We start from the raw sequence: 13,258 nt of genomic DNA, 5'->3' as shown, positions 1-13,258 counted from the left end.
TCAAAGTCAAAATAAAACAAAACCCTAATATTTTGCAAAAAATACTTAAATTTCGCAGCATCCTTCTCAAGTTTACCTACAAAAATTTTCCCATCTATGACAACGAGACTACAGTAGAATTAAAATCTGAAAATTATAACATTTATACGATTGAAACCTTCTTTTATTAAGCCAGTTTTTACTCGAGACAATATTTCAGTGAGATCCAACCTTATCAAAATCAAAATTTTATTTTATCTTCTACTAAACAATGAAATACAACCCATCCCATAGCGACAAATAGAACCTAAAAATCTAACCTTTAAAACATTTTGGGAAGAAAAAAACCTTTTAAATATAAAATAAAGCAAACATATTGAAACCGAAGATTTTTATGTATATTAGAACAAAAATTATTCTATGTCCTACTAAGAGGAACATATGACAAACGGTGATTAATAAAATATAAAACGGAATAAACACATTGACACAAAAGATTTTTATTTATTTGAGAACAAAAATTCTTTGATCTACTATTAAGTTATTATAGAGACTTTAGTTTAACTTGTTCAATAGAATGTACATACAATAAGACCAAATTATTATTCAATTTAAAACTAAAATTCTCCGTAAGTTGTCTATTTTATATTCCATCAATTAAATTATGCCTTATATTTGATGTTCTTTATGTTTAAACTTTAATTATTTTGCAATGAAAAAAACAAGTACGTCTCTAATGTACAGTACGTCTCTAGTGTACAGTGGAACACACACATTCAAAGAATATATTTTTATTCATGATTTCCATCTAGCAGACCTAATTAAAGAATGCATCCCTCGAATGGACGGACGAAAAAACTACAAGGTCAAAGAGCAACAAAAACATCAATCAACAAGACTAACCTAACTCCTACCCTCCTTGCTTTCCAACTTATGCTGCCGAGGCTGACTTTGTTGGCCTTGTTGTAGTGGTTGTGGTTGAAGATGGTGTAGAGGTTCAGCGACCTGTGTTTGAATTGGGTAAGGGTTTTCAAAGGTGCCCAAAGCCAAAGGAGACATGGCAACAGCAGCATCATTCCTTTGATTATACTCATTGGGATTGATCGAACCCAGGTTGGCTGGTGGGTCAAATCCAGTGTTGAACCTCACAAACTCCCGTTCCTGTTGCTCTCTGGCAGCCACAGCCGCAACCATTTTTTGTTCCTCAAAAATCTGTTGCTGCATTTGCAACATATGTTGCTGCTGCTGATGTAGTTGCGGCTGCGTATCGCGAATCACCAATTGGCTACCATGGGTATCAGCTCCAGTGGGAATGTAAGGCAAGACTGAAGTTGAAGAGGAAGGGTTGTCCAGGTGCTGTAGTTTTGGGATAAACCCTGGTGGATAGAGAGTAGGGTGGATGGCCTGACCGCTCGAGAATCTTGCAAGCTCCTGCTTGGCATTGTAGAGATTGATCTGGATCTGTTTCAGCTTGAACTGGAGAATGGAAATGATACCCACGCAGCCATAGACTGGATCGCTCAGACGAGCCTCTGCCTCGTACGCCAAGGAGTTTACTGCGTCCTCACGCTGGACAGGGTTGAGTTCATTCAGAAGCTTGGCAACATTGCTAGCTCCAAACACATTGTGGACATTAGCAAACTTCTGGGGCTGGTCCGCTGGAAAATACGGTGCAAACACGCAGTCTTGCGTGCACTTTCGCCTTTGGAGCTTGCATGCTGCGCATGGCGAATTTGAAGATGACATTTTCTCTCTCAATTTTTAGGAATTGAGAGGATCCTGATAAAATTTAAAGACCAAAATTTGGTTCAGAAAAAAGTTGACAAATGGAACAATCGACTTCTTTGAAAATACTAAATTTTTAACTTAGTTGATGTAGTCAAGTAATAAAAAATCTTCATTCACAATTTTTTTTTAAAAAAAAAAAGTAAAAAAAGATTCTTAACATGGTATATTATTGCAATATCTCCTAATTAATGTGCTGGATTTTATTAATTATTTTCATTTATTAATTTATATATTTTTAGTTAGCTTAAATAGGTAAATTATAAAGTAGTTTATATATATTATTGGATAAAATTTGGCTACAAATTTATTTTTACTCCAGCTAAAAAAGAAAAAAATTTACGAGGCTGAAAATTTAGAAATTCTAATCATATTCTTTACTTAGAGAATATGTCTAATTTACTATAAATTAGATATTATTTACTATTCAATCAATAAATTTATTTTTTATGTATAATTTTAAATTACAAAAACTTGAAATTTAAAAATTTGATTGATGAGATAATTTTTTTTTGAACTCATTGATGATATAACTATTGATATTTGATATTTTTGAAATTGTGTAAGCATGAAAGATAATAATAAGAAGTATTATATTCTCCATACTTGTAAAATTTTAAGAATAAAAATATCAAAGATTAATAGTTATGCCATTAATTAAATGTTTAAATTTAAAATTTTTGTTATCTAAAATTATACATTAAAAAAAAGTTTATAGATCGAATAGTAAATAACATCTTACCAGACCACCGCACACAATTTGCATGATGTTCATTTGTAATTTCTTATAAAATAGGGGCAAAAATCAGGACTATAGTGTCCAAAAAAGAGAAACACATATATGAGACGCCCATTAACCAAATCCATCAAATAAATCTCAAAGAAATGTCAGAATAGGATTACCTTTTTTTTTTTCTTCTGATTATGGTAAATTCGGTCAGATCACAGTTTTGGCTCTTTTTTCTTTTCCCCTCTCTCGGTGCTAGTAATTCCTTGTCACCCCTGTCACCGCTGCTATTTCGTCTGCCCTCTTTGTATGCTAGTAATGCTTCATCACCCCTGCGCTAAACCATAGACTCCAAGAACAGAAACGTCGAAGTTTTTGGTGGAATAAAAAGAACTATAATGAAGAAATGAAAAGATGAAGAAAGAATCTCAGAGAGTGTGTTCAAGTGAGAGAGAGCTTGATCCGATATTTGAGTTTCACGATCCCAACAGAAGAAGACTGGGGGAAATAACATGTGTGAATTTTAGAATAAATAGAGAGAGATACGTATCATAACAGAACCGGTAAGGACCGTTTCAGGAGAAACATACAATGCACTCCGAGATCCTCTTTATTTTTAAGTCCGCTCTATTTCTTTCAACTCTTCGTAAAATTTTTTTTCCTCGACTGCCACATTATTTAAAATTTTAAATAATACGACAACGTTTATAAGTTTGAGTCCATAAAATCTATGAAATGATCAATGTTTATAACAGTGAGTAGCCTATAGAAGAATGAGAAAAAGATAAAGCTAATTCTCATAGGATCTCTCCGTTTGAAATTGATATGGATCCTACCATTTTCGTTTCAATCTCAGCTAAGCCTCCAAATGCTTTTTAATACGAGAAATGGTATGTCCACAATATTTTCACAATATTTTTACAATAAATCTTAAGTGACAGGTTGTTATTGGTGGAAAAAAAATTAATCTTAATATTAGATTTAAATTTGAACCATTAACAACTAATCACTTATAATTTATTATAAAATATTGTGAACATAATACCTTTTTTACATACCCATGCAGTCTACGCCAATAAAACTCTTTCTTCCCTTATCTCTAAAAGGCTGCCTAGGCTTCCTTAAAAAAAAAATATCTGAGGCCACGTAGCCTAATGTTCATTAAAAAAAAAAAAAAAAAAAAAAAAAGCGTAGCTTAATCTTGACAACTCACCTAGCGTAAAAGAATAAAAGGGTTTATATTCCAGTTAACCTTTTTTTTTTCTTTTTTTTTTTTGTATAGCTCTTAACAGATTTTATTATTTAAAAAAAATACCGTAACAATGATAAACCCAATAACAATATGCATTTACCTAGATCTATTTATTTACTTCTTTAGCCTTTTTTTTAGAGAGTTTCAACTTATGACATTCACTTTTGATGATATTTTTTATCTTGAGTAGTTTTTTTTAGAGAGTTTTAATTTTTGACATTCACTTTTAATGATGTTATTAGTTATCAAATCAAGACACCAATCGATTTTTTATGTAGGTAAAGATTGATAGCATTTGTTTAAGAAAAGCGCATATTTACTTTTTTATTTTTATTTTTAATATTAGCTTTTAACATGTGAATTTTATTAATATCAGTTTTTTTTTTTTTGTGGTATTTGTTATGTATTTGGTTTAAGTTATTTAAACAAATAAAGTAAATGAATAATAAAAATAGTAATATCATACATTATATAAGTCAACAAAAAACATATTTATATATGTAGTTGTAGGGACTGAATTTAGCTCCTGAGTCCAAACGATTGACAAACCCAAGCCTAAATAGCCCAGCACAATGAATTTGTAGAGAGTGGACTATAAGACTAGGCTTCTAGGGGTTAGATAATGTTCACTATAGGCTAAAAATAACAAATAAGCAAGGAAGAACAAAAGGCAACCACAATATTGTAAAAAAATTTTTCTCCTTGGCCAAGTCTGAAGAGATTGATTCTTCAATATATCACTATGAAACCTGTTTACAGTTTCAGTTCTTTGTGCTACAGTATTTTTCTCTGCTCTTTTTCCAATCCCCTCTCTTTGGGGGACCTTTTATCTTATATAGACCCTCTCAGATGATCTGGTCTTCTATTTGTTGATCATGTAGGCCACTACTCAAGTGCTAGTTCTATCAGACACCTTCCCATAACCCCTGTGAGATGCTGCAACCAAGGTAGTACTGTGCAAGGGTCTTCTCCACAAAAATGCGGCCAGGAGGTTTGGTGGGATGCATTAATTAGGGTGGCAGCCACTAGCTCTTCAATCACGTCAGTGCCAGCCCCTTCCCCAAAACTATTTCTGTACAATAAGGCCTCCTTTGGTGATGTACTAGTGATGTGATCCTAAAATCCGAGGGCATGGCCTCCTTGGCACAATAATTGTCCTTCTCAACCCTGGTATGACACGTGGCATAGCTACCTTACTTGGAATTCTTGTACCCCACAATAGCCCCTTAAAACTCCAATTTGTTTCTTCCCATCCAAGGAGAGAAATGGGGTTTTGACTTCAAGTAATTAATTTAACACGTGTCTCTGACTCTCATGCGTGAGAATGTCGTTTCGCATGTCCATTAACTGTATCCGACGCTTCGGAGTCCGTAACGCTTCATTAAATGCTCTAGGCGGCAATCTGTCCCCCACGTCTAGCGGTGAGATGGAGATCCTATGGTTGACATTTCTCCTCAAATTTTGAGTGGGATAACTCCCACCCAAAATCCGCCTCCTGTAAAAGGCGCCTAGAAAGTTCATTTCCCCCATTTTACAAGTCTTTGAACTCTCCAGGTTTCTCACACTCCCAAGTTTCCAAGATTTCCTAACTTTCCCTGTTCTCAATAAGCTCCTGAAGAGCCTCTCACCCTTATTTTTGTAAGTTCCTCACTCCTAGGCTGTTTTCTCCTCGACCAGTCTCCTCGGCCTTATACTTTCTACCTCTTTTTCTCAGACATCTCCTGCGCCTCTCTCCTTAGTCTTGCTTAGATGGGTAGATTCGCTCACCTCGTAGACTCTCTTGCCGGTATGGAGGGATTTAGGGCTAAATACCATATTCCACCCTGAGTTTCCTTACAGTACTGTTCTTCGGGGTAGTGGCACACCGATAGAAAGGAGGGGGAGGTCGTCGTTCCCATAATCACCTTTATAGAAGGGGGAATGACACTCTTCATAGGTAGTGTGACTAGGGATTACTTGTTCGCCCATAGGTTGTCCCCACCAATGTGCGCCCAACCTATTTAGGGCCTTGGGTAGTGTAGATGCCCTTAATACGCACATGGGCTTGAACCTCACATGACATGACATCGTTTGGATGTACGAGTGCCATTCGCTTGGTGACTTAGGGTATTACCTCAAGTCTAGGTCCTCAGCCGTTAGGTTGGTCTCGTGACTTCCCAAGTCCAATAAAGGCATGAAGGACGACTACTTAATTGCCTCTGGGGTCTTTACTGCCCATCCCGGGAGGGGAAGCCAGGTGGGGTGCCCTAGGTTTAGGTCCATTGTTGTGGGATTCAGTTTTGTGGTTTTTTTTTTAACTAAGTGCTCATCCTTTTGATCTCGGTTTTGCTTTTTGGTTGTGTCTATAGATAAAAGATACATAGCTCCTAACATTAGCTTCGTTAACGTCAAGGGTCTTAACAAAGTGTTCAGAGCCGAAGTGTTCGTGAGTGAAGATAGGCAACTAAGGGCTCTCCACCTCATTCTTGATTTCGAGCCCTTATCCGACAATTTTTAGGAGGTTGGTAACGCAATCCGAGCAGGCAATCCTCAGCTTAACCGTATAGACATCATGGTGCCAGGTTTTCTAGCTTGAGAAGACATAGTGCAAGTTGTTCGACCTTCCCAACGCACTCCTCTAGAAACAGTGACTCCAAGGGAAGAGACTGCTTCCTCTCAACTGTCACTTGAGGAAGAAATCAACTAATTTTGACTTGAGGAAGAAAATGAGGAGCTGGGAGATCCTGTAATCCACCTTTTGGACAAAGATGATGAGTTGGACAGAACCTCAGGTGTTCATGCCCCTGGCTTCATAGTCGCACACATAGACAGCAGTACAGAGGAAGAGGAAGAAATGACCCTGAACAGGAGGAAGAGTTTAAAGGACCTTCTCGCAGATAGGGCTAAGGGATAGATGTCAAAAGATGCTTCGGCGTCCCAGCCTCTTCCTGCTCTTCCCCCTCCTCCTTCTCCTCCAGGTAGCTTGCTCCCCATACCCAACTTGAGGAAGAAAAGAAAGGAAAAGACGAAACTGAGGAGGGGAAGGTGGTCTGGCAAAAGGAGCTAAAGTAGCAGAAAACGACCAAGGGCCAGGCGTGGGCTTCTTCTGTCGAGAGTAAGGAAGAGTATGACATGGCCGAGGTACGCCACCAAAGCCCTTCTTGGGCCCCTTGGTTGGAGTTGGATGGGGCTGCCATTCTCCCGAACTCCTCTATTAGGAAGTTCTAGAAAGGGCACGCCCACTACTTGGTAGAGGCCCTAGAGCAGCCTCTCATTCTACCTAAGGACATGGCTGCGTTAAAGAAGATGAGGCAACCTGACCTTTTTCTATCCCTGAAGAGGGATCTAGCCTTGGTAAGTTCCTTGGACAACACTGTCGGCACTTGATCTAGTTGTCTCTTCCCACTTTTCCTTTCCTTTTTGTAATGTACTTGTTTTTCGCTTTTGTGCAGGCCATTCAGGAGGTGTTTATCGTCAAGGAATGGGTGAAAGACGCCCGGAATGAGGCCATGGTTGAGGCCAACCTATGCGCCGATGCCGACAAGACCTTGGGAGCTGCTGAGCAGAAAAACTAGAAGCTCGCCGTAAAACTGGCGACTGTGGAGAAGGGGAGAAGCAGTGCTGAGGCTGGGCTTAAAAACGCCAAAGACCAGGTGGAGGAGTAATGCAAGAAGCTCCATTACGCTAAAATAGAATGAGAAACAGCCCATCAGCAAGTCCTGGAGCTCAAGGCGAAGCTAGCCAAGGCCAAGGAAGCCACCCGAACAATCAAGGAGACTGCGGAGGCCTCGACTTAGGCCTCTTACGACCTTGGGTTGGAAGAAACCGAGTTCTAATTGGTTGATCACTAAGGTTTGCAGGGACTACTGCGAGATGGTGCAGGCAGAAGCTCTCAATGTGGTAGGAGTTCCAGCTACCTCAGAGTAGAGGAAGGCTGAGAACGTGTACTTCCCTCCAGACATCCGTGCAGTTTCAGCTGCCCTTCCCTCCCATCTCCTATTGTCCTTGTGCCCATTCCCCCAGATCAGCCCTCTATCACCCAGACCTCTCTTCCTCCTCCCATGGTCTCCACAGGGTCTGACAAGCTAGTGACCAAGGCCAAGTGGTTGAGGTGGCCCAGAGCAAGGGGCTGGTTAGGGTGGCCCATGGCAAGGGCAAGGAGGACGAGTCCTAATCAAGGCATAGTTTAGGATCCCTTTCCTTTGCCTCCTTTTGTTATTGTAATAGCACCATTATGTTTTACTTTTCTTCTTGCAATTTTCTTTCTTGTAATTTTCTTTTTTCCTGGCAATCTGCCTATATCCATGTTGTAATCGTACTCCTATTTAATGAAAAGACTTTAAATTTTATCCTATGTACGTCTCTTTTTGTTTATGATGTTTATATTTGGTTAGTTATATCCCTTACTTTACCCTTTGCCAAGGTTTTAGGTTAATGATGCCTTTACGAGTGAACACCCTTGTTTTAACAATAATTAGTGCTAACGACTTGTTGTCTACTCAGACAGAATAGAACCATGTAAATGATGAGAAAAAATGACTACGGGTCCGTTTGGATAGAACTTATTACTGAAAACTGAAAACATTGTAACAAAATAATTTTTTAATGTGTGAATAGTATTGAGTCCTATTTTTAATATATATATTTTTTTGAATAAAGTGTTTATGGGTCCTATAAACAGTACATGAACAGTAATATACAGTGCCATTTGTCAGTTAAAAGATGAAAATCTTGAAGAAAAAAAAAGGTGAAAAGGAGCTGAAAAGGGTTGAAAAGTCAACATATGCGGCTACCATTCATGCTACAATAGCATGAACAGTAGCATCTGTCCCTGACGCATGCAGCAGTAGAGAAGAAAAAAAAAAGGGAAGAAAACGTGAAAACACTAGACGCAGCAAATTTAATCCGTATCCAAACGGATACTAAGAGAGCGTTTGGATAGCGCAAACACGTGTCCACGTCCACGTCCACATTTTTTTTTTTTACGCGTGTTTGTTACTGTTCATTGGCCATGAACAGAGATTTTAGGCCAATGAATAGTAACATTTGGCATGAACAGTGTTTTTTACCCGTTTAAAAATTATTTTGCTACAATATTTTCAGTTTTCAGTAATAAGTTCTATCCAAACAAACCCTAAGTGTTAGTACTAAAAGCTATGTAATTAACAGGGGAGGCTTGAGTCCTCAAAAGCAAGCAGAGTAGTTAGCAGGAAATGAGTACCTTATCTTTAAAGCATCGTAGTGTACCCTTCGAGCAACTTTGCTAAGGCCCAATGTGGGTCTTTGTATTCATGTGATATTGCACATGCTTGGATTCCCCCCTTGGTAGATCCACTAAGTGTTAATTTCCCTAGGGCAAGTAATCTAAGAGTTCACATAGTTAATGAAGAGTGTTAATTCACCTAAGACATGCGGTCTAAGGGGCCAGCCATAACCCAGTTCTGTTTAAAACTTAAACAAATAATATAGAGTATTAATTTACCCAAGGTATGTGGTCCGAGGAGTCAGGCACGACCAAGGTTCAGTTTAACACTTAGAGAAGTAAAAAAGAGTATTAATTTACCCAAGGTATGTGGTCCGAGGAACCAGATATGACCAATGTTATATTTAACACTTAGAGAAATAAGGAAGAGTATTAATTTACCCAAGGTATGTGGTTCGAGGAGCCAAACATGACCAAGGTTCTGTTTAACACTTAAAACAAATAACATAGAGTATAAATTTACCCAAGGTATGTGATCCGAGGAGCCAAACATGATTAAGGTTCTGTTTAACACTTAGAGAAGTGACGAAGAATATTAATTTACCCAAGGTATGCGGTCTAAGGAGTCAGGCATGACCAAGGTTTTGTTTAATACTTAGAGAAATGACAAAGAGTACAACAAATAATGTCAAAAATAGCATACAACAAAAATATTTTTATAAATAGTAATACCTTTGCAGGTTATTTATATTTCATGGTTGTGGTACAGTTTTTTCATCTAGATCTTCTAAGAAATACGCTCCTATCTCAGCTACCGAGGTGATGCGGTAGGGCCTTTCCCAGTTGATTCATAACTTTTCCCATGCTGGGTTCTTTGTCGTCGCCAAAACATTTTGCAAAACCAAATCTCTAGGGGCTAGTGGCCTTAACTTCACATATGAGTCATACCCTTGCTTAAACTTTTGTTGATAATATGACAACTGGACTATGACACTTTCTCTCCGCTCTTCGATCAGATCTAAGCTTTTTCCTAGCAACCCCTCATTGCTGTCTGGAGTGAAAAAACTTGTCCTCAGCATTGGGAATCTGGTCTTTAAAGGAATCACAGCCTCGGCTCCGTAAGTTAGGGAAAAAGAGTCTCACCTGTGGACCTACGAGGGGTTATTCTATATGTCCAAAGTATGTGGGGCAGTTCTTCCACCCATTTGCCCTGGGCATCATCCAACCTCTTTTTGAGCCCATTCATGATGACCTTATTCACAGCCTTGGCCTGCCCATTTCCTTTGGAATAAGCAGGGGTTGAATATTTGTTCTTAATGCCCATGTTGCAACAGTATCTCCTAAAGGCCTTGCTATCAAACTTAAGCCCATTGTCCGAGATGAGGGTGTAGGGAATCCTGAATCAAGTAACAATACTTTTCCATATGAATCTCTTAGTATCCACATCTCTGATATTTGCCAGAAGCTCAGCTTCAACCCATTTGGTGAAAAATCAATGCCAACCAACAACCACTTCCTGTTCCCAACTATTTTAGGGAAATGTCCCATAATATCCAAACCATATTGAGCAAAGGGCTAGGGACTAGAAAGAGGATTGAGAACACCCCCAGGTTGGTGAATATTTGGGGAAAATCTTTGGCATTGGTCACATTTCTTCACATATTCTTGTGCTTCCCTTTGCATACCTGGTCACATTTCTTCACATATTCTTATAGGAAGGGTCCTACTGCCTCGAGATGTATACATAGCAAGTAGGGGCCCGAGAAAGAGCGTTTATACAATTTTTGGTCCTCGAATAACAAAAAATGAGGAGCTTTTCTTCGCACCTTATCAGCCTCTCCTTTCTCCGCGGGCAAGATGTCATCTTTAAGGAATAACACAATAGGATCCATCCAACTAGGCCTTACCCTAATTTGGTGAAGAAGGACCCTCGCACGTTCCCTTTCAGCAGGCTGGTACAGATCTTCGATTAGGATCACCTGAGGCAAATCTTGCACCGAGGAGGTTGCAAGAGTGGCAAGAGAGTCAGCATACGTATTTCTGCTCCTTGGGACTTGTTGCAGGGAGAAAGACTTAAACTCTGCCTGCAAGTGCTTAACTCGATTCATGTATTCCTGCATTCTTACGTCTCGAGCTTCTAGCTCCTCCTTCACTTGGCCTACGACCAATCTCGAGTTCGAAAATATCTCCACTACTCGTCCTCCCATCTTTTGTACCATAGCCATTCCTACCAACAGAGTCTCATAATCAGCCTCATTGTTTATGGCCGAGAAGCCCAGCTTTAAGGATTTTTCAATGGTGATCTGCTCAGGAGACACTATAACTAGCCCCACTCCTGATCCCCACTGATTGGCTGCACCATCCACGTACACCTTGCACGATGGAGGCTCTTGTACAACGACCATCCCAACTGATTTTCCATCCATGCCTGGCCTTTCCTCATTTTCTACTAACGAGGATTCAACAAACTCAGCCACCAAGTCTCCAAGGATCTGGCCCTTCACGGAAGTGCGTGGCATATATTTGATATCGAAAGCCCCTAGAATTATCCCCCACTTTGCAATCCTCCTCATGTAGTCCACTTTTCGAAGCAGTGATCGAAGGGGGAGTTGGGTTAGAACTACAATCATGTACGCTTGAAGTAATGCGGGAGCTTTCGCGTAGCGTGCACTATTGCCAAGATGGCCTTCTTTAGGGGTAGATAACGGACTAATGCCTCGTGTAGTGATTTACTCACATAATAGACTGGTTTCTGCACCCTATTATCGGGTCGTATAAGTACGAGACTCACCCCGTGTGATGCTATCGCAATGTAGGCAAATATAACCTCCTCCTCCTCGAGTTTGGACATAATGGGTGGTCGAGAAAGATATTCCTTCAAATGCTGGAAGGCCGAGGAACATTCCTCCGCCCACTCAAATCCCTTCCACTTGTGCAATAGTTGAAAAAAGGTCGGCACCTGTCTACAGACTAGGAAATGAACCAGTTCAAAGGTGGTCGTCATCCCTATCAATTTCTGGACTTCCTTGGGGTTTTGAGGGGGTTGTAGGTTGCTAATTTCCTTGATTTGATTAGGATTAACCTCAATTTCACGGTGGGTGACCATATAGCTTAGGAACTTTCCAAAGCCGACACCGAAAGAACACTTTGAAGCATTGAGGCGCAACTTATGTTTCCTTAATATTCCAAAAATATTTCCGAGGTTGTTCACGTGCTCGAACATTTTGGTCATCATTCTCTGATAAGTAGACCTTGCGTTCTTCAGCCCGAAAGGCACTACCTTGTAATGATAATTCCTTGTAGGCGTGACAAAGGAAGTCTTCTTCTAATCTTCCAAGGCCAACGGTATCTGGTGATATCCCTGGAAGGCATCCAGGAAACTCATCCGAGGATGGCCCATAGTCGCATCCACTAGTTGGTCTATCCGAGGCAGAGGGAAAGGGTCCTTTGGGAAACCTTTGTTTAAATCCGTGAAGTCCACACACACCTGCCATTTCCCTTTTTCTTCTTTACCACCACCGTGTTGGCTAACCACTCGGGGTAGAATACCTTCTTTATGGCTCTTGCCCGTTTGAGTTTGAGTACTTCTTCTTTAACAGTATCGACGTGTTCCTTGGATGAGTGCCGAGATGGTTGCTTTTTTGGGGTGGTAGACGGACTGACGTTTAAATGGTGGCAGATGAAGTCTGGATCCATCCCTGGAGCTTCGTAGGGGCTCTACGCAAATACATCGACATTTCTTCTGAGAAAATCTATTAGCTTCTCCTTCTCCCGATGAGGGAGTTGAACGCCGACTTGAAAAAAACTTCTCCTCCTCACCCCCAACAATAACCTTTTCTAGTTGCTTGCACCCTACTGCACTTTCCCCCATCTCTATAAACAACACCGCTGCCTTTAATTGCTATAAACCCTACCCGCTAAAGGCCGAGCGCTCTCCTCCGACTAGATGTCTGATTGTAGCCAGTAAACATTGTCTAGCCATAGATTGGCTCCCTACCAGCTCTTCGAACCGATCTCCAGATTGATACTTCACCTTCATGTGTAGGGTGGAGGGGACGGGCCTCATGGCATGAAGCCAAGGCCTCACCACAATGGTGGTATAAGGGGAGTAGGCGTCCACTACAATGATATCCACTTCCACTACTTCTGATCCTGTCTGCACACGTAGTCTGATTTGCCCTTTTGGGATAACAATCTTTCTATCAAAACCCACCAGATGAGAATTATAGCTAGTTAGGTCCTCTGACCTTAGTTTCAGCCCTTTATATAGATCAGGGTACATGATTTCTGTATCGCTGCCCTGATCTACTAGCACACTCTTTAAGTCATACCC

The 13,258-nt window shown here is 40.1% G+C and overlaps 1 protein-coding gene across 1 annotated transcript; it reads right to left on the bottom strand.

The window, feature by feature from the left end:
* Positions 1-819: 819 nt before the first annotated feature.
* Positions 820-1,725, bottom strand: LOC142626393 (LOB domain-containing protein 10-like). The gene has a single exon (XM_075800217.1). It carries the CDS (start codon positions 1,723-1,725, stop codon positions 883-885), a length of 843 nt encoding a protein of 280 aa, XP_075656332.1. The 3' UTR covers positions 820-882.
* Positions 1,726-13,258: the final 11,533 nt, after the last annotated feature.

The sequence above is a fragment of the Castanea sativa genome, chromosome 2, assembly GCF_040712315.1.
Source record: "Castanea sativa cultivar Marrone di Chiusa Pesio chromosome 2, ASM4071231v1".
NCBI lineage: Eukaryota > Viridiplantae > Streptophyta > Magnoliopsida > Fagales > Fagaceae > Castanea > Castanea sativa.
The sequence above is the reverse complement of the archived record's forward strand: the minus strand, read 5'-3'. Positions and strand labels throughout refer to the sequence as shown.